General features: G+C 42.6%; 1 protein-coding gene across 1 annotated transcript in view; it reads left to right on the forward strand.

Moving 5' to 3' along the window:
• Positions 1–361: 361 nt before the first annotated feature.
• Positions 362–25,909, forward strand: part of mlip (muscular LMNA-interacting protein) — a 69,646-nt gene continuing 44,098 nt past the window's right edge. The window contains exons 1-4 of the mRNA XM_059566819.1: positions 362–517; positions 17,362–17,478; positions 20,139–20,270; positions 24,054–25,781. Of these exons, the coding sequence (XP_059422802.1) occupies positions 482–517; positions 17,362–17,478; positions 20,139–20,270; positions 24,054–25,781 (2,013 nt within the window). The 5' untranslated portion in view covers positions 362–481. The remainder of the gene's footprint in view (positions 518–17,361; positions 17,479–20,138; positions 20,271–24,053; positions 25,782–25,909) is intronic.

Below are 25,909 nucleotides of genomic sequence, written 5' to 3' on the forward strand. Positions count from 1 at the left end.
AAGGACCAGAAAGAACTGTATATATATATATATATATATATATATATATACATATATTAAAAAAATTGCCATGGCCAAATGTTTGGTAAATATAATAATAATTATAATAATAATTTTAAAAAATCACTTTGACAAAACCTCAGTTACACATTCTTACAACTAGCTGCACACATTAACATTTTATTAACCATAGTGAAAAAGCATCAGAGGTAAATGATCCCATCTATGGTACTTCTAGTAAGACTGTCCAGTCATTATGAACAGCAATGTTTTGGCTGTAATTGTTGTCATGTGCTCCCTGCTGTCTGCAGTCTATTTGAGTCTTTCTTGGCTCTATATATGGAAGCTTACAGCACTCAAGAGTTATCACAACACTACACACTCTCACTCATGTCAAGCTGAACACGGAGGGCATGTGAATGCCAGTATAGCACTCTCTATACATCCATTCAAGCTTGAAGCTTTCAGTACAAGCACACACATGGCTTTGGAAAAACCACACAGGACCTTGGGAAAGGTAAGTTACCAAATGGCCGAAAAGCCCCAGGCTATAGAATGGAAACACGAGTGGCTACAGCAAGGGAATTAGTGTGTGGGTTTCCTCCTTCAGCCCTGACAGTGACTTCATTTAACCTGAAAAGTTTTTCTTTTGCTGTATGAAGTTTGTAGCTGAGTTGAATTAGACTTTAATTTCAACATATGTTTGGGGGCAGAACAGGGTCATTGTCAATGAAGATGGAAAAACAAATGTTGAAATATTTGCTGCTGAAAAGTTCATGGTTAGCAAGACAACAGGTGTACAGGAATGAAACAATATTTCAACACAATGAGTATGTCATGGCTATATGTAAATATGTGAAATTAGTCATTACTAATTTCTCAGCACTAACCAAACCATTTATTTGAGTTTTGGGATCTTAATCTTATTTAAGATTATGCTTAATACAATCTAATATATAACACATATACTGTATTTTTAGAATATTTAAATTAATAAGGGCAGTGTCTGTATGTTTGCACAGTGGGACGTATAATATTTATCACAAAATAATTTAACTGTATAAATAATAATTTGCTTGACTGAGTCTTATTAGCAATTCTCCCAGGGCCAGGGAGTGTTACGTGCGTGTTGTGTACCTAACGCCTTGTGTTGGCTCTGCCTCGCGTGTGTGGTGTTGAATAAGCTATATTTATCTATAAGGCATTATGCGGGATGCCTTTTACTGTATGTTTAGTGCCAATTTTAATTCGTAACAAATAACAGGACAGGTTGCAGTGAAAAAAGTTTACAACCATACACAATCAATTATGTGTTATAGTGTAATGGCAGCTGAGTTTTCAGCCAATTTCTCGTTGCAAAGGGATGCATTTGAAAGGGTTACAGCAGTAGAATGCCAGGGACGATGCAGAACTGCCTCTATGAGCATTGTAAATAGAATCCTGCTAGTGTTTCCCAGCTTTGATGCAGTCTCTTATCATATGGCAAAACCCACAGGCCCTTGACAGTCTTTGGACTCTTTGAGCTGCGGGCAAAGGCGAGCTGGAAGCGACAGGGGTGTGCTCGCTAAAGTGAGAGGGATATTGGGTTTCTTCTAAAACCAAATGACACACCCACATGTGGATTTTAAAACCCAGCTGACACACTAGCATTTACGCAAACTTAACTCACTGGCATTCAAAACATGGCTTGAGTCTTCTGCCAAAGGCATTCTGTTTTTGTTTATCCTGCACTGACTGCAAAGCTCCTCTCAAGACAGCAACATCTGAATCAGACATTGGATAAGTACCTACTGCCTATGGTAATTCCAAAGTGAAATTCAGACAGCAGGGAATGAAAATAGATAGTTATTTACAGTGAAAACTGATAACAAGACTAGTTATTAGCTTCAAAAGGTCAGTGTAATCACAATAAATAGTTAAAATAAGACGTTAACTCTCTACTGCACACATTTTTATATTTAGAACATGTAGTGTCCTGTTAACACATGAATGTTACTAGTAGGGTGACTTGTAAAACCTGCCCTGAGCTCAACAGATTTGAGTCTTTTAAGCATTCATAGGTTTTTGAAAGTGATACGACATACAGCCAAGTATGTTGTGAATACAACATATTAGGAAATAAGCCAGTAATGAACCCAGTGCCAACCTACCTGAAGCTCCTTTATGTTATTTTCTGTAATAAGAAAATAAAATAATTACTGGACTGGATTCTTGCCAGACTTTTGCCAGACTTGCAAGACTATTTCAAGACTTTGTGCAAAAAAACCCAACAAATTTTAGAAGAAAATAAGCAGACAATCCACTGATACTCTAATAACTGCTAGTTGACATGTTGTTGCAAAGTTACGCACTTTTAGTAGAAAGTCTATTGTGTGTATATGTAACTGGCCCTACTTGCACCACTCTGAATGATGTTTGAAAAAGACCCCCCTAAACCTCACTCGAATCTGGGACACAGCACCAACTCAAAATGCTCTAAAGTGCATTGTTAGGTACAATACATAGTGAATTAAGTGCAAAATCCATTGCCATATTTCTAAAAAGTAACTTCTAACAAGTAGACAAGACAGAATGTTCCTATGCAACAAAAACAGTGAATGGCCATGGGTGCTTTACCATCATACAGTGCACATATGTTTTCCTGTATGGCTGTAACCAGTGCCAAACTTCAACAAATCAAGTCAAGTTCACAAAAAATAAGTCTGATACCAGGCAATGTTAATTGATATCAGGTCTGTAACATGATTAGCTATAAAAGCTTTGTCTTAGAGAAGCAGAGTCTCTCAGAAGTAAAGATGGGCAGAGGCTCTCCAATCTGTGAAAGACTGCGTAAAAAAATTGTGGAAAACTTTAAAAACAATGTTCCTCAACGTCAAATTGCAAAGGCTTCGCAAATCTTATCATCTACAGTGCATAACATCATCAAAAGATTCAGAGAAACTGGAGAAATCTCTGTGCGTAAGGGACAAGGCCGGAGACCTTTATTGGATGCCCGTGGTCTTCGGGCTCTCAGACGACACTGCATCACTCATCGGCATGATTGTGTCAATGACATTACTAAATGGGCCCAGGAATACTTTCAGAAACCACTGTCGGTAAACACAATCCGCCGTGCCATCAGCAGATGCCAACTAAAGCTCTATCATGCAAAAAGGAAGCCATATGTGAACATGGTCCAGAAGCGCCGTCGTTTCCTGTGGGCCAAGGCTCATTTAAAATGGACTATTTCAAAGTGGAATAGTGTTTTATGGTCAGACGAGTCCAAATTTGACATTCTTGTTGGAAATCACGGACGCCGTGTCCTCCGGGCTAAAGAGGAGGGAGACCTTCCAGCATGTTATCAGCGTTCAGTTCAAAAGCCAGCATCTCTGATGGTATGGGGGTGCATAAGTGCATACGGTATGGGCAGCTTGCATGTTTTGGAAGGCTCTGTGAATGCTGAAAGGTATATAAAGGTTTTAGAGCAACATATGCTTCCCTCCAAGCAACGTCTATTTTAGGGAAGGCCTTGTTTATATCAGCAGGACAATGCAAAACCACATACTGCAGCTATAACAACAGCATGGCTTCGTCGTAGAAGAGTCCGGGTGCTAACCTGGCCTGCCTGCAGTCCAGATCTTTCACCTATAGAGAACATTTGGCGCATCATTAAACGAAAAATACGTCAAAGACGACCACGAACTCTTCAGCAGCTGGAAATCTATATAAGGCAAGAATGGGACCAAATTCCAACAGCAAAACTCCAGCAACTCATAGCCTCAATGCCCAGACGTCTTCAAACTGTTTTGAAAAGAAAAGGAGATGCTACACCATGGTAAACATGCCCCGTCCCAACTATTTTGAGACCTGTAGCAGAAATCAAAATTGAAATGAGCTCATTTTGTGCATAAAATTGTAAACTTTCTCAGTTTAAACATTTGCTATGTTATCTATGTTCTATTGTGAATTAAATATTGGCTCATGTGATTTGAAAGTCTTTTAGTTTTCATTTTATTAAAATTTAAAAAACGTCCCAACTTTTCCGGAATTCGGGTTGTACACTGATAATGAAGGTTGGCTGTAAAAGAGGGATTAGACAGCACAAGACAACCTCCATTTGTTTGCTGTAAAGTTGAATCTGTGTATAGCTTGTGAAGGAAACCATTGAAAGATAACGCTTTCTTTTAATATACTGATTCATGTTTCTCAGTGAAGTGAAGCAAAGTCTCGTTTTGCTGTAAATAACTCTGACTAAAGCGTCAGCTGTGTTTTATACTCAGATGTCAAATGTCTTGGGAAAAGAACTGGCCTGCATATTTAAGTTTACAGGATTACTGTGGAAATACAATTGAAGGTCAATTCAGCATTATTGTTGTGACGGCCAAATTGTTACTTGCTAAACTAAAACTGGGCTGTAAACACAGTGCAAGTTGCATAAACATGACCACTATATTAGGCCTGTGACTTAAGAACTCATTTTACCAACAAACAGCAGTTAAACAAGTGGTAAACACTCTTACTTTTCCAATTCAAATTAGACCAGTCTGCCTTTTTATGTAACTGACATCAAAAAGACCAGTCTTGAAGAACAAATGAAAAGTTAACACTTTAGTTTAGGGACTAGTTCTCACTGTTAACTAGTCACTTATTAGCATGCATATTACTAGCATATTGCATGTTCTTTAGTGCTTATAAAGCACATATTACTGTGTTATTCTGCATGATATTAGTTATTTTAGATTCCTTCATCCATCCAATACCTAAACTCAACAACTACCTTACAAGCAGCAAATTAGGAGTTTATTGAGACAAAGGTGATAGTTAAGAGTGAGTTAATAGTGAGAATTGGATCCCAAACTAAAGTGTGACCAAATACAAAAATAAAAAATAGATGACTAAATTTTAAAACTAGTCTAAACAGCTGAAGCAACTGTTCACAGCTGTACAGCTCTAAAGCCACTGAGCTCAGAACAGGTTTTATCCCTTTTGATTATTATTATTATTTTTAAGAAAACTTTTAATTTAAGCAGTGAAAGTTGCCCAGTATTGAGTGCATTGGGTCTTCATGTTTTGTTGAACTGCTAATCAAGGAGATGCTGGATTTGAGTTCTGTGTTCTGGAACACTATGCTAGGAAACAGCCTGGGACAAACACACCCCTTGCGTGGGTACAGACTGGAAATTTGAGCCGTAAGGAACGGTATGATCCGCATAACACTGTGGACTACAGAGAGCAAAAGAGAGCGAGTGAGATTTTATAGGTGAGTAGGAAATGCTTTCTGAGCCATTTGACTGCTTGTGTTTGTTTGTGGCTCTCACTGTCACTGTGGTTACACTGCAGTGTATGTGTGCTAAGGGTGATTGTGGAAAAGGTTATATATAGTGATTATAACAAATATATATATATAATAATAAATCTTTATTTAATGATCTCACGAAATGAGGCAAACACAGTTAGGGTGAGATACATGGGAGGCATATGGATTTTTTTGCATTTGTAGGAGGTATAGGAGAAACATGGATTTTTAAGAGAACAGTAAACAGTCAAAAACTAGTAAAATGGTAAAAGAATAATGAAAATACTTTCATCTTCAAGAATCTGCTAAAACACATCTCTTCTATCTCAAACTTTAGCACTTTATATTCTAATTCTATTCTTAAAAAAAAAATACTTGCCCCTTTTAGACTTGCACATTCATTTACTAACTTGTTTAAAAAAAAAAAAAAAAAAAAAAAAACGATCTAACTAAACTAACACTAGCTTTCTGTTCCTTTTGTATTATGTCTATTTGTTTTATTTTTATTTATTATGCAATTAAAAAAAAGAAAAAAAGGACTCTAACAAGTTTCTCTATTCCTTTTCTATTCTATCCGTTTTCTTTTTATTTGCTATATATAGCTGTGTTAGGCTAACTGAGACTTGTTATAGCACTTGCGCATCGTTGCTCTTTTGTTGATTTTGATTGCTTCCATTGTCCTCACTTGTAAGTCGCTTTGGATAAAAGTGTCTGCTAAATTACTAAATGTAACGTAAAGGGGTAAATTAAAATCTTCACTATGTATTGCTCACAAAAAACAATTAACAAACATGGCTACTTTTGTCAGACTATTAATGGAGAAAAGTGTTTTTGGCAGAAGAATGGTCTCAGTGCATCTACTGGCAAAACCTTGATTCTTTTGGACAAAACCATGACTTGCTATGTGCTATTAATGTGCAGGTGGTATTAAGTTACACTGTAATTTTAGTGTTCTCTTACGAGAGCTCTCTCGTACTGCGTCTTAGCTAAGACGCTACGGGAAAAGTCTCTTTTCACGAAATACTGAAGCAAAAAATTATCCTTAATTTTGTATTTTTGTAAAGCGCATTTGCAGCAGTACACAGCCATAGGCGAGACGGCTCGCTCGCTCATTGGCTTGTTCTGCGGCAACTGCACAGCCTATCGAGCGCAGGCTGATGCAACATCAGACCAATAAGGGCGCTTCGCGCCCTTCTTGCCACTTCCCGCCGAAACGGGTGTGGCCCAACCTATAAAAGGAGCTCGAAAAGGCTGACTCACCTGATTTTTCATCTCTTCAGCGAAGCTCACGCATCGCTGGATCACGAGGAAGCAAGCGCCGTCTGGAAGAGCATATCAGCAGGACGAGCCATCCTGAAGCCGCTGGCACCGCCGCCTTCCACTGCCGTTCCTGCTGCGCTATCCGGCGCCCATATCCTTTATAATCCTTGTTCTGTGATATTCTGCGTGTGTGTTCGCCCTGCGACGCACATTCACAAAAGAGCTGCGTCTTTTTAAAGATGCCTTCGTGCGGCTCGTGCAGAACCCCGCTCAGTGAAGGAGATCGTCATGTCATCTGCGTCTCCTGTCTGGGTGAAGACCATGCAGCGCTCGCGCTCGCTGATGGCGGATGTCCTCAATGCGAGTTGATGCCTATGGTGACTCTGAGGACTCGCCTGGCATCCTTCTCGAAGCCTGCATCATCCGCTGCGCCGCAGCGCCGTAAGAAGCGCCGCTCGCAGCGCCTACCAGAACCGCCTCCAGCTCGGCCGAGCTCGCCGGTTCCCTCCGCTTCGCCGGTCTCCCCTGCATCGCTTCCCGATGCTCAGCGTCCGCTGCTTGCCGACGCGTCATCGGAGGAAGTGGATCTCAGGCCCGCGTCGGAGGAAGAAGACACGTGCTCTCTGCTTGCTTCGGGCAGTGAGGGTTGGGCGAGCTACGTGGATCTCGCGCCCGCTGCTCAGAGGCCCAGCAGACGGGGGGATATCGATAAGGAGCTGATGCGTGTACTCTCGTTGGCCGCGGCGAGCCTCGGCCTCGAGTGGTCTGCACCAGCGCCCCTTCACGTTCCCGGCTGGATGGTAGCTATCTTCCGGATGAGCGCTCTTCCTCAAGCTCAAAACACGCCCCTTTTCTTCCTGAGCTTCACGAAGAAGTGGCGAAGGCTTGGGACGCTCCATTCTCGGCGAGAATCCGCTCATCTGTTTCGTCAGCATTCTCCACACTGGACGGTGCTAAGAACAGAGCCTACCCGTCACTTCCGCCGGTGGAACAGGCTATAGCAGCGCACCTTTGCCCGCCCTCTGCTGGACGGCGGACTAAGGCGGCGTTGCCATCCAAAGCCTGCCGCATGACGTCATCGCTGCTCGCACGGATATTCTCTGCTGCTGGGCAGGCTGCGTCCGCGTTACACACCATGGCGACGCTACAGATTTTCCAAGGCGATCTTCTCCGCAAGCTGGATGAGATGGGACCTGAAGCGATCTGTCTCGCGGATCTGAGGAGTGCTTCGGATTTCTCCCTCCGCGATACTAAGTCCGCTGCACAGGCCATGGGACGGGTTATGGCTTCCGCTACGGTGGCTGAGAGGCATTTGTGGCTGACGCTTTCTGACATCAAGGAGTCTGAGCGCGCTGCGTTTCTTGACGCTCCGCTAACTCCTGCCGGCCTCTTTGGATCTTCCGTCAACGAGTTTGTGGAGAGATTCGCCGAGGACCAGAAAGCTTCACAGGCGTTCAAGCACTTCTTGCCAAAGCGCTCCAGTTCTGCAGCTAGCCGCTCTAGACCAGCCCCACAGAGCTCTCAGTCACGCCCACCGCCTCCTGCTGCGCCATCACGACAGCGTCAGCAACGCAGCTCGGGACCCCGTTCTCGCTCTTCGAGCCGTCGCCCCGCGCCGCGGGAGCCGCGGCAGAGGATTGCGGTGAAGCCAGAAGCCCCGAAAGCATCCTAGCACTGCTGGGAAAGCACCGGTGTTCGAGTTCCGCTGCGGCCGAGCTCTCACCCAAGCGCGCCGCTGTTGCAGTTCCAAGAGTTGCGACTGCCTCAGTGTCTTCTGCAATGCGCAAGCCTGCACGAGTGCCCGCTTGCCTGCACACAAAAGCCGTTATCACGGCTACCCAGATGTTTCACAAAAACAGTGTTTTTTCTGGTGTTCCGGCCACGGCCGATGGTGCTATAAATGCAGTGACGATGCCCACTACCCAGTGCCCACAATTACTATGTCACACGCGTCATGTGGTTTCTGTAAAAACGAAACCCGTGCACGCTCGTCCGGCCACGGCCGATGGTGCTTTAAATGCAGTGACGATGCCCACTACCCAGTGCCCATCCCCGCATGTAAGCACAGCCCTGCACACAGGGCTGACGCACATAAGATTGACACAGATCGGTCGAGCGCGCCGCATAGTAAACGTGCCCACTTCCCAGTGCCCACATACACTATGTCACTTACGGCGCGGGGCTTCTGTAAAAACGAGGCCCGTGCACGTACATTCTGCACAGGCAGACGGCGAGTTGGAAGTGGTAAAAGTGCACACATGCAGCCCACGGTTACTCGCAGATATATTGAGTCCCACGGGACCCGCTCAGCCTCCCTCCAGTCGGTTAAGCGCCGGAACGGGGTCGAGGATGAGCGATCTGCCCGCTGTGATCAGCGCGCTCCCCGCCTCAGATGCGCAGCACACTCGAGCGCCGCCGTTGCCCAGTCAACAGAGCGCGTGTCACATCCAGCCCTTAGCCATTCATGCAGATGCATGGTCAGCGCTTCCAGGGGTTTTGGATTGGGTGCTAGGCATTATAAAGAGAGGCTACTCGCTACAGTTTTCTCGACGCCCACCGCGCTTCTCAGCGCGCGTCGAAACTACGGTCAAAACAGAAGTAGCACACATACTTCGGGCCGAAATATCAAAACTGTTGAGCAAAGGGGCTGTAGAGCCTGTGTCTCAAGCTCAAAGCGAGGGGGGACTGTACAGCAGATACTTTCTGGTGCCCAAGAGAGACGGGGGTCTCAGGCCCATACTGGATCTAAGACAGCTGAACAAGGCATTGATGAAACGCAGTTTCAAAATGCTCACGACCAGGAAGCTCCTCGCGCAGATTTGCGGAGGGGACTGGTTCATGTCAATAGATCTGAAGGACGCGTATTTTCAAATACAGATAGCGTCAAACCACAGGCGGTTTTTGAGATTCGCCTTCGAGGGCCAGGCATACCAGTTTGCAGTCCTGCCATTCGGCTTGTCCGTAGCTCCTCGTACGTTTACAAGGTGCATGGATGCAGCGCTCGCTCCTCTCAGACTCAGAGGCATACGAGTGCTGAATTATTTGGACGACTGGCTGGTTCTGGCCCAATCACGAGCGGAGCTTGTGGACCACAGGGCCGTTTTACTCGATCACCTCGAGAAGCTCGGCCTCAGTGTCAATTGGGCGAAGAGTTCGCTGAACCCCAGTCAGACGATCCTGTTTCTGGGTATAGTTCTGAACTCGTGTTCCATGACGGCGCGACTGTCACCACAGCGCACGATGGGCATTCAGCGCGCAGCGAGTTCTTTCCGCTGCGGCGCTACTGTGTCGCTCAAACACTGTCAAAAGATGCTGGGTCTCATGGCCTCAGCATCTCCGGTTCTGCGGCTGGGCCTGCTCCGCATGCGCCCCCTGCAGTTCTGGCTGAAGGCTCGGGTGCCGCGCAGAGCATGGGCGTCTGGCCGGCTGCATTTCAAGGTCGATCAGAGCTGTGTTGCGGCTCTAGCACCTTGGACAGCGAACGGCTGGTACCGATCAGGTGTAAGCCTGGGGACTTCCCCGAGTGTGAAAATGGTGTTGACAGACGCCTCCACTTCGGGATGGGGAGCGCTGCTCGAAGGCAGACCGTCCTTTGGCCTATGGTCAGAACGGGAAAAGCTCCATCATATCAACTGCCTGGAAATGCTGGCAGTGGAGAACGCGCTTTTGTCCCCATATCAAGGATCACCACATCGTAGTCCGTTCGAACAACATGTCCGTGGTGTCCTACATAAATCGCCAGGGCGGTCTCGGGTCCCGAAACCTGTACAGGCTGACGGAACGCCTCCTGATTTGGGCTCAACGCAACGTGCGCTCGCTGAGAGCAGTGCATGTGCCTGGACTGCAGAATCTGGGTCCAGACAGGCTGTCCAGAGGCAATGTCCCTACGGGCGAATGGTCTCTACACCCGCAAACAGTTCGGCTGTTGTGGGAGAAATTTGGCATGGCGGAGGTGGACCTCTTTGCGTCCCACGAAAACGCTCACTGCCCCGCGTTCTTTTCCAAGAACGAAAGCGCGCTGTCACGGAAATGGCCGTGCTGCCCGCTTTATGCGTTCCCTCCCGTCTCCCTCCTTCCGCAGGTGATAGAACGGGTGAGAGAAACGAGATGTTCAATACTGCTTGTGGCACCTCTTTGGAAGAACCAACCATGGTTCCCAGATTTGATGCAATTAGCAGATGTCGCCCCATGGCCGGTACCATTGAGGAGGGATCATTTCACCCTCAACCGGAGTTGTGGTCCCTCCATGTATGGGCACTCAACGGTTACCCGCTGATCTCGTAGTGGGAGTGCTAAATACCATCACTCAGGCTAGAGCTCCGTCGACACGACGTCTGTATGCCTCGAAGTGGGCGGTGTTCTCCAGCTGGTGCACAGCTCGAGGTTATTCACCCCTTAGTTGTGAGGTGACGGAGGTCCTCTCCTTCCTACAGGAGCTGTTGAATAAGGGCAGAGCCCCATCCACGCTCAAAGTTTATGTGGCGGCCATCGCGGCGTTTTCTGAAACGGCGTCCGGTCAGTCAATAGGAAGGAACGATTTAGTCATCCGGTTCCTCAGAGGAGCTAGGAGGCTGAATCCTCCCAGACCTCCGTCAGTCCCTATGTGGGACCTCGCGGCGGTTTTGGAGGCCTTGAAGGGTCCCCCTTTTGAGCCTATCCAATCGGTTAGCCTTCAGCATCTGTCGTTCAAGACAGTATTCTTGTTGGCTCTCTCTTCTGTGAAGCGTGTGGGTGATTTGCACGCGCTCTCGGTGAGCCAGTCGTGCTTGGAGTTTGGGCCCAATGACTCAAGGGTCATACTCAAACCTAGGCACGGTTATGTGCCGAAATCCCTCAACATACCGTTTCGGGCTCAGGTTATTGCCCTGTCTGCCCTGCCGGTGTCAGGGGAGGATGGAGACTCGAGTCTTCTTTGCCCTGTCAGGGTTTTAAGAGCTTATGTGTCTCGCTCTGCTGCCTTTCGGTTGTCTCGTTCGGTGGACGTTCCAAAGGAATGGCTGTTTCGAGACACACTCTATCCAGATGGATAGTTGACACCATAGTGTTAGCTTACGCTTCCAGGGGCCTTCAGTGCCCGTTGGGCATCAGAGCACACTCCACAAGAGGCGTCGCCTCGTCATGGGCGTGGTCTACTGGGATCTCCTTGCAGGATATATGTATGGCGGCGGGTTGGGCCTCGCCGTCTACATTTATCAGGTTCTATAACCTGGAGGTTCCCGCCTTGCAAGCAAGGCTGCTGTCGGTATAGAAGAATCAGGGCCCTGAGGGGAATTCTGAATTCATGAGCGCTATGCGCTGCCGACTGTTATATGGGCAGTATTGCGTAAGACCCGCATTGCCACATTGGTCAGGCCTTGCCTCGGCTGTGTGATGTCATATTGCCGCATCTACGGATGCTGCTAGATATGGGACGGAGGGCTTTCCCCCTTTTCTGTCCCGGACTCTCTGTGAGTCCCTCAGGTGACTGTGCACTGTAAATCCTGGGCGTTGCTTCAGGTTTATCAGCGCACGGCGTTTTACATCGGGTTCCCGTAGCGTCTTAGCTAAGACGCAGTACGAGAGAGCTCTCGTAAGAGAACGTACTCGGTTACTAAACGTAACCTCGGTTGTCTCTAGAAGAGCGAACGAGTACTGCGTTCTCTGCCGTGCGTACGATTCACTCTGGTTCGCTTCGGCGATGAAATAAATCAGGTGAGTCAGCCTTTTCGAGCTCCTTTTATAGGTTGGGCCACACCCGTTTCGGCGGGAAGTGGCAAGAAGGGCGCGAAGCGCCCTTATTGGTCTGATGTTGCATCAGCCTGCGCTCGATAGGCTGTGCAGTTGCCGCAGAACAAGCCAATGAGCGAGCGAGCCGTCTCGCCTATGGCTCTGTACTGCTGCAAATGCGCTTTACAAAAATACAAAATTAAGGATAATTTTTTGCTTCAGTATTTCGTGAAAAGAGACTTTTCCCGTAGCGTCTTAGCTAAGACGCAGTACTCGTTCGCTCTTCTAGAGAGAACCGAGGTTACGTTTAGTAACCGAGTACGATCATTTGATTGAACTACATTTTAATAATTTTTGTTTTCTTTCGTGCTTTCAAAGTTATATCCATCATATTGTTGTGCTGTATCATATATGTGATACTTACTCATTGTAATGGTTTTTGTTGGAAGTTAGAGATGGAAATAGGCAGCAGATGTGTTGCTCGTATCCTAGTTTCGTCATGTACTGTATGTATCTGTATGATGTCATGTTATCTGAAATATTAAGCCAGCTGCTAAAAGTCATACATGAGAATATTTTATAACATTGTGACCATAGCTGCTGATTTGCATACAAGGAAACATTAAATCAATTCTAAACTCAAATTTCAAAATAACAAGAGAAGCAGCCTGATCCATTTTTGGTGCCACTTTCTCTCTCTGTTTGAACAGAAAACACTTTGACAAGAAGCCCATGGCTGGTCTTTAAAGTCTATTTTTATCCAGCATCCATGACAGAAGGAAAGGTTGAATGTCAAAGTTAAAATCAAAGCTGCTCACCTGAGGCTTAACACTACATACATTTGGAACAGAGAGTGCTTATTTGTTCTTATCACCAGTGTCATGAGCATATGCACCTATTTTATCATCATCAGTAAATTGAAAAAATGGCAGTGTGAGAAGGCAGTAATTTATTATCAGTAAGGCACAGGAACTCAGTAAAAATGCCGTCCTGATTTGTAACATCATTAATTGTTTAAGCATGAGATTACCTACAATGATCAAAAGTTCTATATTGCATCATGTTGATTCCTGTTATTTAGTTTATCCACTCTGACTAATTCCTGACTGGAGGGTTGAAAATCTCCAATTAAGCTTAATTAGCGATCTTCGTTATGAAGATACACAGGCCTATTGCCTTTAAATTGACGAGAGTCACTGCCAGGCAACACGCGGCTGCATCACTTTGCATTCATAGCTCTTTTTAAGCCTTCAGCTTGTATTGCAAATATTATATGCTAATTTAAGAGTTAATTCCATTATCTCGGTATGCTCGCCATATGATGTACCATGCATTTTAAGTGATAATTAATGGCTGTTTTTTAAGAGGAGTATCTTTTTGACCTCATTCTTTTGTCTTGGTTTAAAAAAAGAAAAAAAAAAAAAAAAAGATGAGTGTCATTGACTGCGCGACAGAAGATATGAATAAAGCACAAAAAAAAAGAAAAAAAAAAGAAAAATCACTTTTGTTATCATGAACAATAGTGAATCTGGCATAAAACATGTTTTGTGGAACACTCCACTGTGGCAAAGGGAGCAAGCCAAAAGAAGAGAGAGAGTTATCATGCACAATAGTATATATATATATATATATATATATATATATATATATATATATATATATATACATATATAATGTAAATATTTATCCTGTCATACCTTATTCATTACAGCGGCAATAGAGGATGATGTGTTTCTGAAATTGCAGCCAGTAGTTAGTAAAATACTTTGCGTGTAGTAAAATACTTTGCGTGTAAGAAGCGTCAGGTTTTATTTTCTGCCACTCTGAATATATATATATATATATATATATATATATATATATATATATATATATTTTTTTTTTTTTTTGAGAACAACAGTCATTTTAAATGCAATGATATTATATTTCGTATCCAAAGGCTGTATTTGAACATTCCATCTACACAAGCGGGGTAGGTGACAGCTACTTTGATTATAATTGGAGGGTTTGTGGGAGTGCAGATTACTATGCAGAAACTCAGAGGAGAACTACAGGCTCAAAATGCCATGTGAAATTGCTCAAGGGACCCCACTCTGTGACATTATAGGCAATGATTATAAAGGGAGCATTTTGGAGTCGGTCATGTTGCGTCATTACAAGCCAGCCAACAAATTAGACCTTGCCAGATCAAGTAAATGATTTGCAGTAATCTGCGCAAATATGCATCCGACAGTCAGTGAATGGATTTTGGGTGGTCTATAGACTGTGAGGTTAAGGTTGTATTCACACCAGGAAAGTCTGCTAGTTCACTTGCTTTGGTCCGGACCAAATACAATGTTGACTTTTTTTTTTTTTGGTGCAGTTTGATTTCACACTGACTTTTTTTTGCAAGTAAAACAGAAATTGTAAACAAAACCACACATGTGCCAAAATCATTCCTTCATTGGACAGAAATTCTCAAGCAGGAAAAAACAGGAAGTGCAAAAACAGGCTAATCATGGAGATATTTCATAATGCAATTTTTATTCTTTTACTGATTTGGTGTTATTTGATAATAACACAATATGAAGAAATTTATGAGCATCATATGAGACAATGTCATAAGATGTTGTAATAACGACTTGCCAGAAATAAAATCTATAGATATAAAATACTTAAAGCTATCACAATGCTAGTTTTAACATTTAATCTAGATAAATGTGTGATATTAGACACATATTCAATTGTTTGTGTGAAGAGTTGAAGCTGAAGTGTGCTTCAGGACATCAGTGGAAACAAATTAAATACAACGTCATTTTTGCTCATAAAGGTAAGAATAATGCATTGTTCGGAACTGTAATGGGTCTATTTTTATTTGTGTGCACTTACAATATCAAGAAAATGTTGTGTTGTTGTGTTTTATAAAATAAAGAAAACAGATAGGATGCACTTGCCGTCTTGGTCTTTGAACAGGAGCGCTTCACAAAAATGCACCAAAACATATTGGATCCTGCTGACCCAAGACTGCACAACATCACACAACTCCAACCTCTTCTTTAAGTTTGAGGATGACATGACTGGTGGGTCTCATTAGCAACAGAGATGAGACAAACTACAGGGGTGAGGTGAACTCCCTTGCCGGGTGGTGCAGTGACAACAATCTCTCTCTGAATGTGGAGAAGATGAAGGAGATTGTTGACTTCAGGAGAGTGTACTCTCAGCATGCTCAACTGACGTTAATGGTTAGACTGTGGAGAAAGTGAGCAACACCAAGTTCCATGGGTGTGCTCATCACAGAGGACCTCTCTTGGACCAACAACACCGCAGCACTGGCCAAGAAATTACATCAGCGTCTCTAATTCCCCCGCAAACTGAGGAGAGCCAGAGCACTGTCCCCTTCTTCTACAGAGGCACCATCAAGAGCATTCTGATGAGCTGCATTACTGTGTGGTATGGCATCTGCAATGCATCCTGCCGCGAGACAGGTGTCGTTAGTGTCTCTCTCCCCTCCTTCCAGGACATTTATGTAACCCGTCTCACCTGCAAAGCCCTTGTCATTGCTGGTGATTTCACCCACCCTACACACAGTTTATTTAGTCTGCTGCCATCAGGAAGGAGACTGCAGAGTCTCCAGGCCAGGACCAGCAGACTGAAGAGCAGCTTCATTCATCAGACTGTCAAGAAGCTGAATTCCTTCCTGACCTTGCTCCCTCTCTCTCTTTTGCCCCATGCACCACTGAACTCTGACCCTCAGAAACCACCCCTCACTAACTCCCACACACTGACCCGCACCAGTCACTTTGTGGAGCATTGGTCTGCTCACTAATTTATTCAGCATTGAACTGACATCATTAAACTATTTCTGCGCTATTTGTTTATTTCACTGGTTTGCACTCTATCTGCCATGTGTCGTGTGCTGGTTTATTTTCTTCTTCATATTTTATATTTAACTGTAATTATCTGTATTTCATGCTCTACTGTTAGTTTTATCTGTATGCACCTAGGGTCTGATAGTAACACAATAAAAATTTTCTGTATATTTGTGCTGCACATGTAAAAGAATTGACAATAAAGCAGACTATGACTTTGACTTAGACTTTGATATGTTAGAATGGATGGTGAAGGAATAGCAGACAACAGCTATCCATACTTCCATTTGTGGTTTTACTTAGTTTTGGGGATTTCAATATTATTTGGTTTACAGTGAATTTATAACAGCTAAGGTGGTTTTAGGCACTCTGCTTCGGATCGTACCTAACAATGCCCCTTAGCTGTTATAAATTCAATGTCAACCACGACGTCTTGGGGCTTATTGGTTTAGCAGGTGTGTCTTAATTTGCTCAAATCAGGTAGGTATGACATCTGCTAGTAATCACAAACATAACACTTCTCTATCAAGAGAGCAAGCTAACAATTGTTAATTGTCAGATTCAAAAAATGTGAGCAGGAAAGGGCTGTCCCCAACTCCTACATTTATACACTGAATGGACCCTCTGTTTCTAGCGCATTCCAATGAATATATAACAGCTTGAAAGCAATCTGTGGAAGACCACATATTATCATTCTCAAACCGTTTCATGTCAACAGCAGTGCTAAAGTCAGCAGAAGGTAAAACATTTATTTTAAAGTTATACTCTATTCTGCCATTTTAGAATTTGGATGCACAGAACATGTATGCTACGCAAGCATTCTTTAATTCCTCAAATGTTGTAGGAATTGAAGTGTCAAGGTCTCTTATGTCATTATTTTTAAGGTGGGAAACAATTCTAAAATGTTATTACTATTAGCAAGACAGGCACATATTTCATGGTTAGGAGCTCTGTATACTAAATATATTAAACTGGAATCCAGAGAAGGCGTGATTGCAAAATGAAGGGTTGTGAATTGCAGCTGCATGATTTTGTAATCACTGCTCTTGATCCATGTTTCAGAGTGAAGACACCACAGTTTATGTTACACTGAATGCTCCAATCAGACAGTGTGAGGATGAAACATTTCTGCTCATCTGTACACAGCACTCGTTTTGATTCTATCATTTGTTGGCACAGACAGAAGCTTGATGGCTCTTTGTTGTTTTAGTTTGCTTCATGCTGTTCCTCTGTGTCCACAGAAATCACTTTAATAGTATGTCTATTTTACAGGTCACCACCGTATTTGCAACTAAGCTGAAGTCTTTCACCTTTGTGCCACTTCTAAAAAGACTGCCTGTTGAGAACAGGGCTTGGAAAAAGGTGCTTCAGACAAGCAGACCAAACAAGGTAAGAACTATTCTTGAGACAGCTCAGTATGGTTCCTGTTATGTATGCCCTACTGTGTCACTCAAAAGCATGAGAGGAAAAAACATCACACTACTGGAGCCCATTCTTCATACATTGCTAACTCGATTAGCTGGATTTGATTGTTTACGATTTCGCTTGATCTTGGATGATTTGGTTCTTCGAAGCTCATCCCGGAGTTGCTGTCATAGCAACAGGTCCATAAGGTTAGGAGCAGGCTTATTTAATGTAAACATGATTAGATTGCATCTTTTTAAGCAGAATCGATACTTAAAATCTGTCAATTTTTTGTATAATTTAAACAATAAAAAATGTTTTGAATGATCCACAAATAACATCGAACTTTAGAGCAGCAGACTTTATTCAGACCAGTATAAGTGAAAGTGACGTGACATTCAGCCAAGTATGGTGACCCATACTCAGAATTCGTGCTCTGCATTTACCCCATCCAAAGTGCACACACACAGAGCAGTGAACACACACACTGTGAACACACACCCGTAGCAGTGGGCATCATTTATGCTGCGGCGCCCGGGGAGCAGTTGGGGGTTCGATGCCTTCCTCAAGGGCACCTAAGTCATGGTATTGCCAGCCCGAGATTCGAACCCACAACCCTAGGGTTAGGAGTCAAACTCTCTAACCACTAGGCCACGACTTCCCCAAATCCTTTGTTTTCCTACCAATAATGGTAGGAAAACAAATAATAGTGAGAAACTAGAAGAATGAGCTACTAGAAGAACTAAGGTGAGCCTTCCTTCCAGGAGTGGAGCACGGAAATGGCAAAAGTGGCATCATATGAAAAAAATCTATTTCAACATCAATGACAGGGTGGAAAAGTATGTGGCGAAATGGGGAAAATATGTACAATATATTGCTACCAGATGAGAGCTTGGTGCTTGTTGAAAATGTACATTTGATGTGTTTTTTTATTTTATTTTTATTTTATTTATTTAAGTCCTTTTTGCTTAATCGTATTATTAATTCAAAATGTATCATCACTATGGGATACATGTTAAGATGTCAATTGTAAGTTGAATACAATTTTTGATTACAATGTATCAGTGATGTTCTAAAACTCAATCAAATACTAATTACAAAATAATAATAATAATAATAATAATATTTAAACAATAATTTGTACAATAATTTAAAATAATAATAATTTACAAATTAAATAAAAATAATATAATAATGTTGTTTATTGCTGTCACGTAACAAATCCGCTTCAAAGACAACATTAAAATAATTGCTAATTACAACATTGAATACCAATGTAAAACCTGTACAAAAACTAGAAATTGTGTATATGAATAATTGGGAATCATGCAAAAAATACAAATAAATTAAAAATACTGCACATTTAAATTATCTATTATAATATTTATGTAATTTTGTTCACTTGGTTGTTTCCTTATACAGGTCCAGAAATTTGTCAAGTTTTCGTAAGGTGTCTTTTTTAATTACATGATTTTATTACATTGCTGTCTTGCCTCCAGCCAATCGCTGCATTGCTGATTGTGGTTTTGAGTATCGATACATCTGCCCTTTTTGTATGAGAATAAGCAGTGGTCTTTCCCAGTCTTACCCAGGGAACAGGTTAAATAATTTGTGCTTTTCAAAACCCATATGCTTTTTTTTTTTTTTTTTTTTTTATGGACATGAATGTTTTGAAAACTTGTAAAGAATCTTTTTGCAGCTCTTGCCATATAATGAAAGTTCATGTGAACAAGCTTACAAATACCACTATAGAAGTGCCATAAAATCAGTTCATATCACATTCTAATCACATGTAGATTTTACTACTCTTTGATTTGCCTTAACCTGTGATAAATTCAATTGAATGTGTATAATTTGGAAAGGCACACACCTCTCAATAAAAGTTCTAACAGCTAAAAATGCATATTTGAGCAAAACCCTAGTCCTGAGGTCAAAAGAACTGCATATAGATCTCAGGATTGAATTATGCAATGTACTTATTCCAGTTTTTCCTTTTTCATTTTTAAATGTGCTTAGTTGTCACATCTATTTTTTTTTTGCATTGTAATTATGGTTTATGTAATGTAGATTGATGTGGGAAAAAAAGTTTTTTAAAGCAGTTTAATATAAGGCAGCAACATAACAAAATGTGAGAAAATGCAGGGGTGTGAATACTTTCACATGACACTGTAACAGCATCTGGGTTTCAAAAAAAATGGTGAGTAGGAAATACCAGAATTTTTATATTTTTATATATTTATTAAATATTTTATATTTATTACTTTATGGTGCAAATACTACACAAATATAGAGGGAGTGGTGTTTAGTTATTTCAGGTCAAATTCTACCCAGAGTCCCTTAGCAGAGGATGACCTATGTGTGTGTATGAATGTGAAAATGTGAAATTATATGCTGAAGGGCTTACACAATCAGAGTGGGTCATGTGTACTTGTATGTGAGCAATACACGAGGGACATTGACTTCTGGTAAAAAGATGTTCAAGCTGGAAGGGGAAACATACGCACATATAAAAGCATTCAGTAACTCTCTTATATTGTCAAGATGCTCGGGAGCTAGAAATAGCCATCTGTAGCAAAGGCCAGCTTTGGGACAGCTGCCGTTTCAGATTTGGTAGCACATAGTTACTTTTCCTGTTCCAATGTCAGACTTCACAGGAGCCAGGGGACACTGAGAAAAGCATGGCGGAAGAGGGTGTCTACAAAGCAGAGGCTGTTTATGTCCAAGACCCTGAAGAGGGCCAGCTTGAAGAAATGCTCAAAAACACCACTCAAAAAGAGGTGAGTGTTTTAGTACATTCTGTTCCAGGGCAAACACAACCTCCTGATGAAACTGTTTTACTCCCTGCTGTACCTTCGTAAAAATTGCATATTATAAATATGTAATTACATAATGACTGACCAGGAAATAAGTTATTGAAGCAAGTACAGTAATTTAGAGATAAATTACTGTTTGTAGAGGACATCTTAATTATTTGAGTTGCTTTGGGATGATTTCTTAATATCTTTTAATGGGATACACCATGATATTAAATATGCTGGTCACACACGGCTGTTTCCTGTGCTGTTCAGAGGTACTTGCAATCCCCTGTTAATTAAAAACACACATTAGTGCACCTACAGAGTAGATCAAGTTCTGCGAGAGCAACTGATGGATAAGAATGTTTATTGAGTCTAATTAATCTGTGCCACTAATGTCTAACAGAAGCTTTAAAGATAATGACTGTTTTTTCTAAACAGGTTTTAAAGACTCCTTCGGCCAACGGCATGCCAAGTCGAGTTGCTTAAACATAAAAAATATTATTCCAAGTGGGGCTGGATTTTTAAACTTGATACTTAAGAATAGATTTCCACTTTGCATTGGTCAATAGGTGCCTACATCACAGTGTATTGCAACAAAAGTTACAATTATTGGTTGCATGGCTAAGTGTCACTTTAAGCTGGGAAATGCTTCTGATGTAGGGGTGTAACGGTACGTGTATTCGTACCGGACCGTTTCGGTACAGGGCTTTCAGTACGGTGCACGTGTGTACCGAATGACCGAATGCAATATTTTGTCTGCGGAACAAAGGTACATTTTCGTGTTTACAAACGAACATATTAAGTGGCGGAAGTCTCCGCATTCAGCGTAGTGATGGGAAGTTCGATTCTTTTCCGCGAACCGGTTCTTTCGGACAGTTCGATTCAATGAACCGGTTGAAAAAAAGACGTCATTGGCGATGACGTAATGGCGTCACGTCTATCAAATATATATATATATATATTTATAAGTCAGTAATTATAATTTTAGTCAGTTAAAAACCTCATAATCATGAAAAGTTTACATTTGAGTTTTGCAACAAGGCACCCTAATACAGTAACAGCAATAATATGCATATGAGGTTTTAAGTCTTGAAGATATAAAGTAAATGAATTAGGTGTCATCAGCGCAGAAACCATGATCCACTTACTATAAATAATCCATTACGATGTATTTTTTATTATATGAACTTACGTTTCGCCAGATTGCCCTTCATCCAAGCCCTCGGTTTACCCGCGCTCATAACATTAGCACAGAATCAGTTCAGAATCAATCACCAAAAGAATCAGTTCGATTCAGACGCTCTGTGTGTCAGTCTGCTTCACGCTGAATCACACATGTGCAGTATCATCAGCTCCTCGGCTCTCGAATCGGACGCGTCCGAAAGAAACGGTTTTCGATTCAGTGTACTGATGATCCGAAAACTGATGCAACCGGTTCTTGACTCGAGAATGAGAATCACTCTAACCAGCACGTGCTGCAGTTCAGTATCATCAGCTGCTCTACTCATGTTCATGTTCTGTTTACTACAAACTCAATTTGTGAATGTGTCATCATTAACTATATATACAGTACAGATATTTCATAAATCATCCCTTATTCCTATTTAAACATAGAGTCTTAATTATTGTCCAACTTCCCTGAAAACCCCTTTGGCCTATAGCCTACATTATCTACAATATACAGATTAGAAACATTCATCTGAAAAAAAAAAGCAAAATAAAATATAGTTATTTTATCACACTTTCCGATGTTTAACAAAATACTTAAAAAATTACACGCATGCGCAGTATCATCAGTTCATCGGTTCTCAAATCGGACGTGTCTGAAAGAAACGGTTTTCGGTTCAGTGTACTGGTGATCCGACAACCGATGCAACCGGTTCTTGACTCCAGAACGAGAATCAGCTCATTGGTTCTCAAATCGGACGCGTCCGACAGAAACGATTCTCGGTTCAGTGTACTGCTCATCAGAAAACCGATGCAACCAGTTCTTGACTCGAGAACGAGAACTGCTCCAGCAGTGGGCGTGTTCGTTCGTCATCTGGCTCGGCTCGTGTTCATCTTCAGTTCGGTCTTCACAGCAGTTCAGTCAGTGTACTGTTTGAGTACATGAATTACCCCGGGACATTGGTTTATTCTGACTCAGAGGGAGTGTCAGTCATGTTAAAAAAGTTAACAGCTTGAGTAATTTGTGGATTAATGCTTATTGGAGACGTGAACCGTTTCAAACGATTCAGTTCGATTTGGTGAACTGGTTCAACCGGTTCAATAAGAAGAACCAGTTAAATTGAATTCGTTCACAAAACGGACATCACTAGTTCAGCGCAAATCCCGCCCTGCAGCTGATTCTAACCCCTGTTTCACACCGCAAGCGTGAGCGGCGAGCGAGCAGCGCGTCCGCGCAACTACACCGTCACTGCAGCAGCAGACTCTCACGAGTATTCACACTGGATGCATTTAAGTACAGTGTCAGAGCAGCGGCTGCAAAGAGTGTTCGGCAGAAAATATAACCATTTATATAACCAATATACCCAAACAATGGGTATAATTCTTTCAACATTTGTTTTTATAACAATACACCATACTTTCACCCAAAACGATTAATTAAAAAGTTTAAATGGGTAAATACATATTTTTGTTATACTTAATTTTCTTTTCTGGCATAATTGTTAAAACACTAGACATCGTGTTGTTGTTAAAACTCTTGGCATGCTTATTCTGTGCATTTTGAACACGTTTTGTGTAAAATCATATTTATTTTTCCATCAAGAGTGTGCTTTCACTTTAATTGAGCGTGAGCAGCACAGCAAAAATTGCGCGCCGCTCACACTTGCGGTGTGAAACAGGGGTAAGGCCGGTGACACACTGGCTGCGTGGCATGAGCGTGGCATTTCTGCTGCGTGTCAGTTGCGTGACGGCTGCTTCGCGTTTTCTGTGTCTTTTACACTCCAGAAGCGTGCCTGACGCGGCGCTGGCGTGCTGCTGCTACTGTAGGTGACATAGAGGGAGACCGCCGACAGACCAGGATCTTGTCTTCACGACAACAAAATCTATACTTCATGTTGAGCATAAATATATAGCCTACTGTTAAAGGACACCGTCAACAGTATTGACCGCAAAATAGACTATGTTTGACAGGTGCAATATGCCAGTGTGTCACCGGCCTAAGGTTTTCAAAAGGCATAAACCGATTGTAATTTTCAAACGCAGCTCCCGTCGGCATTTAAGCAGACCTTTGCTCTTAATTCCGATCGGTCCAACGCAATAACGAAATCTGAGCAGGTCTAAAAACTGGGATTGGTAATGCTGCACTGTAATCTTAGTATTTTTTTTATATTTTTCATCATATTTTATTATATGATATTGGTTTGAGACTGAGAGTATTTTATTTAGTGGAGAACTTTGCGGCAATATTTTATTTCTTCTTCTTTTTTTATTTTATATATACTTTATTAAAAAGTATTTAAAAAAAAGTGTAAACAAATTGTTAAAAAAAGTTTATAGTAATAAACAACCTGCAGTTTAATGTTTGCATTTCTTTCCCTTACTGTACCGAAAATGAACCGAACCGTGACTTTAAAACCGAGGTACGTACCGAACGTTGCGTTCCGTTACACCCCTATTCTGATGCAGGTTCATTATTAAACCCCATGTGGTCTCTGTGTTTTGTACAATTTGTAGTAAACAATAATCATACATCATTGCAATCATTGCTCAAATGAAGTCTGTTTATGGTTCTTTAATTTTTTCTTTCTTTCTCAGATTCTTTCAACTGACAATTTAACCCTTAAACCACTCACCACGCTAGCTGGTCCTCACACAGAATCTGGTAGCATAACCCCCGAGCCTAGCCTAGCCACCATAGAAACCAGTGATAACAAACACCCAGGCATTTCTCAGCTAGGCTTTCAAAACACTTCACAGGCTGCTGAGGTCAGCTCAGGTCTGTTTTTAAATAGCTCATCTCAGAGAGAGGAGGCCCTTAGCCCTGCCAGCTCCATGGATTTTTTCACTTCCCCTGCTTCTTCTAAAGAGTCTATTCTCTCTGAGGGCTGGGACAAGGAGAGGAGCTGGTCAGCACTCCACATGTTCTCACGGGATGGTTCTCCTGGCCCCTTTAGTGGCACGGTTTCCCCATGTTCTTCCATAAGATCAGGGACCTTCACACCCTCTGTGGTGAGAATCAAACGACACTCCTTGGCTCCAGGCTCTAGTCTGCTGCAGATGTCATCCGCTTGTGAAACACCCTGCTGTGACAGTCGGGTAAGCTCACCCTGTCCTCTTACGCCCCGTGCCCGGCACAGACTGCCTCCAACCCAGCTCTCCCTGTTAACGGCCATCCTCAGGAAAGGTCGTCTGCCTGTCCTGTCCTCTGCTTTTCAAAGACCTTACACACCCTGCTGGCCCATCAGTCCAATTAATGTGTCCTCCTGTTCAGCATGCTCAGCTGCCTCTTCTGTTGCACCCATGACCGTCTCTAAAGCAAAGTCTTGTACCTCTATAGATAGACCCCATACTGAGTATTGCCAGGTTTCAAAGACACAACTACGGAAACCAGACCATAGTTCTCTTTCAGTATCATCAGTTGTCAAGACACCTTATGAAATCCCACTAATGAAACCACCAGAAAGACGAGACTCATGTCAACATTTCACTAGTACAAGTTGCATTGTCTCGCCTACAAAAAACATCCCTTCACCAAGCTTACCTGGAGTCCAGCCTACCAATTCTCACTTGTCGAAATCAGGTCACAAAGGAAATCGTTTACCGACAGTTCCTAGCTCTCTTTTGTGCACCTCCCTATCCCGGATGATCTCCTCATCTCCTAAATCCAGCTCTCTGTCTTGCTTCAGCCATGGAAACCTGAAAAATCCATCAGTGTCAGTGGATCGCCCTGCATCTATGGAACCAAACAAACCTTTAGCATCCTTAATGCAGAACGATGAAACAAAATCCCCTGATAGGTCAGAAAAATATTCACTAGCACTAAAACAGGGTCCGAAATCATCTGAGCTCTCCAATGCACCATTTCTGAAAGATACAGCAAGTTCATCTGACAATTTAGATTCCTCGGTATCAAAACCCGCACAAAATTCATGTAAATCTTCCTCCTTTCCTACTCTGAAACACACAATTGAATTGCATAATAATTCCATATCTCCTGTTTTAAGTCACAAGGAGAGTAAACAAAATATTTTTTTCCAAAATGGTGGCAAAAGAGATGTCGAAAGAGTGCACCTATCATCTCCCACTCCCAGACAAGTGGGTCTCACCCGCCTGTCCTACACACCACCAGCCTCTCCTGCTTATCCCCCAGTCCACCTGAGCTCCCGCTCTTCCACCCCAGACCGCTACACCCTCTCGCCCTCCCCAGCCATCCCAAGCCGTCAACTCTCCCCCTCACCCTCACACTCCTTCTGTTCATCACCCTCTCCGTCCCTATGGGGCAGCGCACCAGACTGCGCAGATGGGGACTGTAAAAATATAAAGGTACAGTGCATGCCCTTTCGCCGTTACCTGCATGCAGCTTGCATGCTCTACTGCTGAGCATTGACATTCAGTCAATGAGTGACATGCGTTCTCAATCGCAGCCTCCCACATTGCTGGGAAACATGATA

This window comes from Carassius carassius, chromosome 14 (assembly GCF_963082965.1).
Source record: "Carassius carassius chromosome 14, fCarCar2.1, whole genome shotgun sequence".
In the NCBI taxonomy this organism is placed as follows: Eukaryota; Metazoa; Chordata; class Actinopteri; order Cypriniformes; family Cyprinidae; genus Carassius; species Carassius carassius.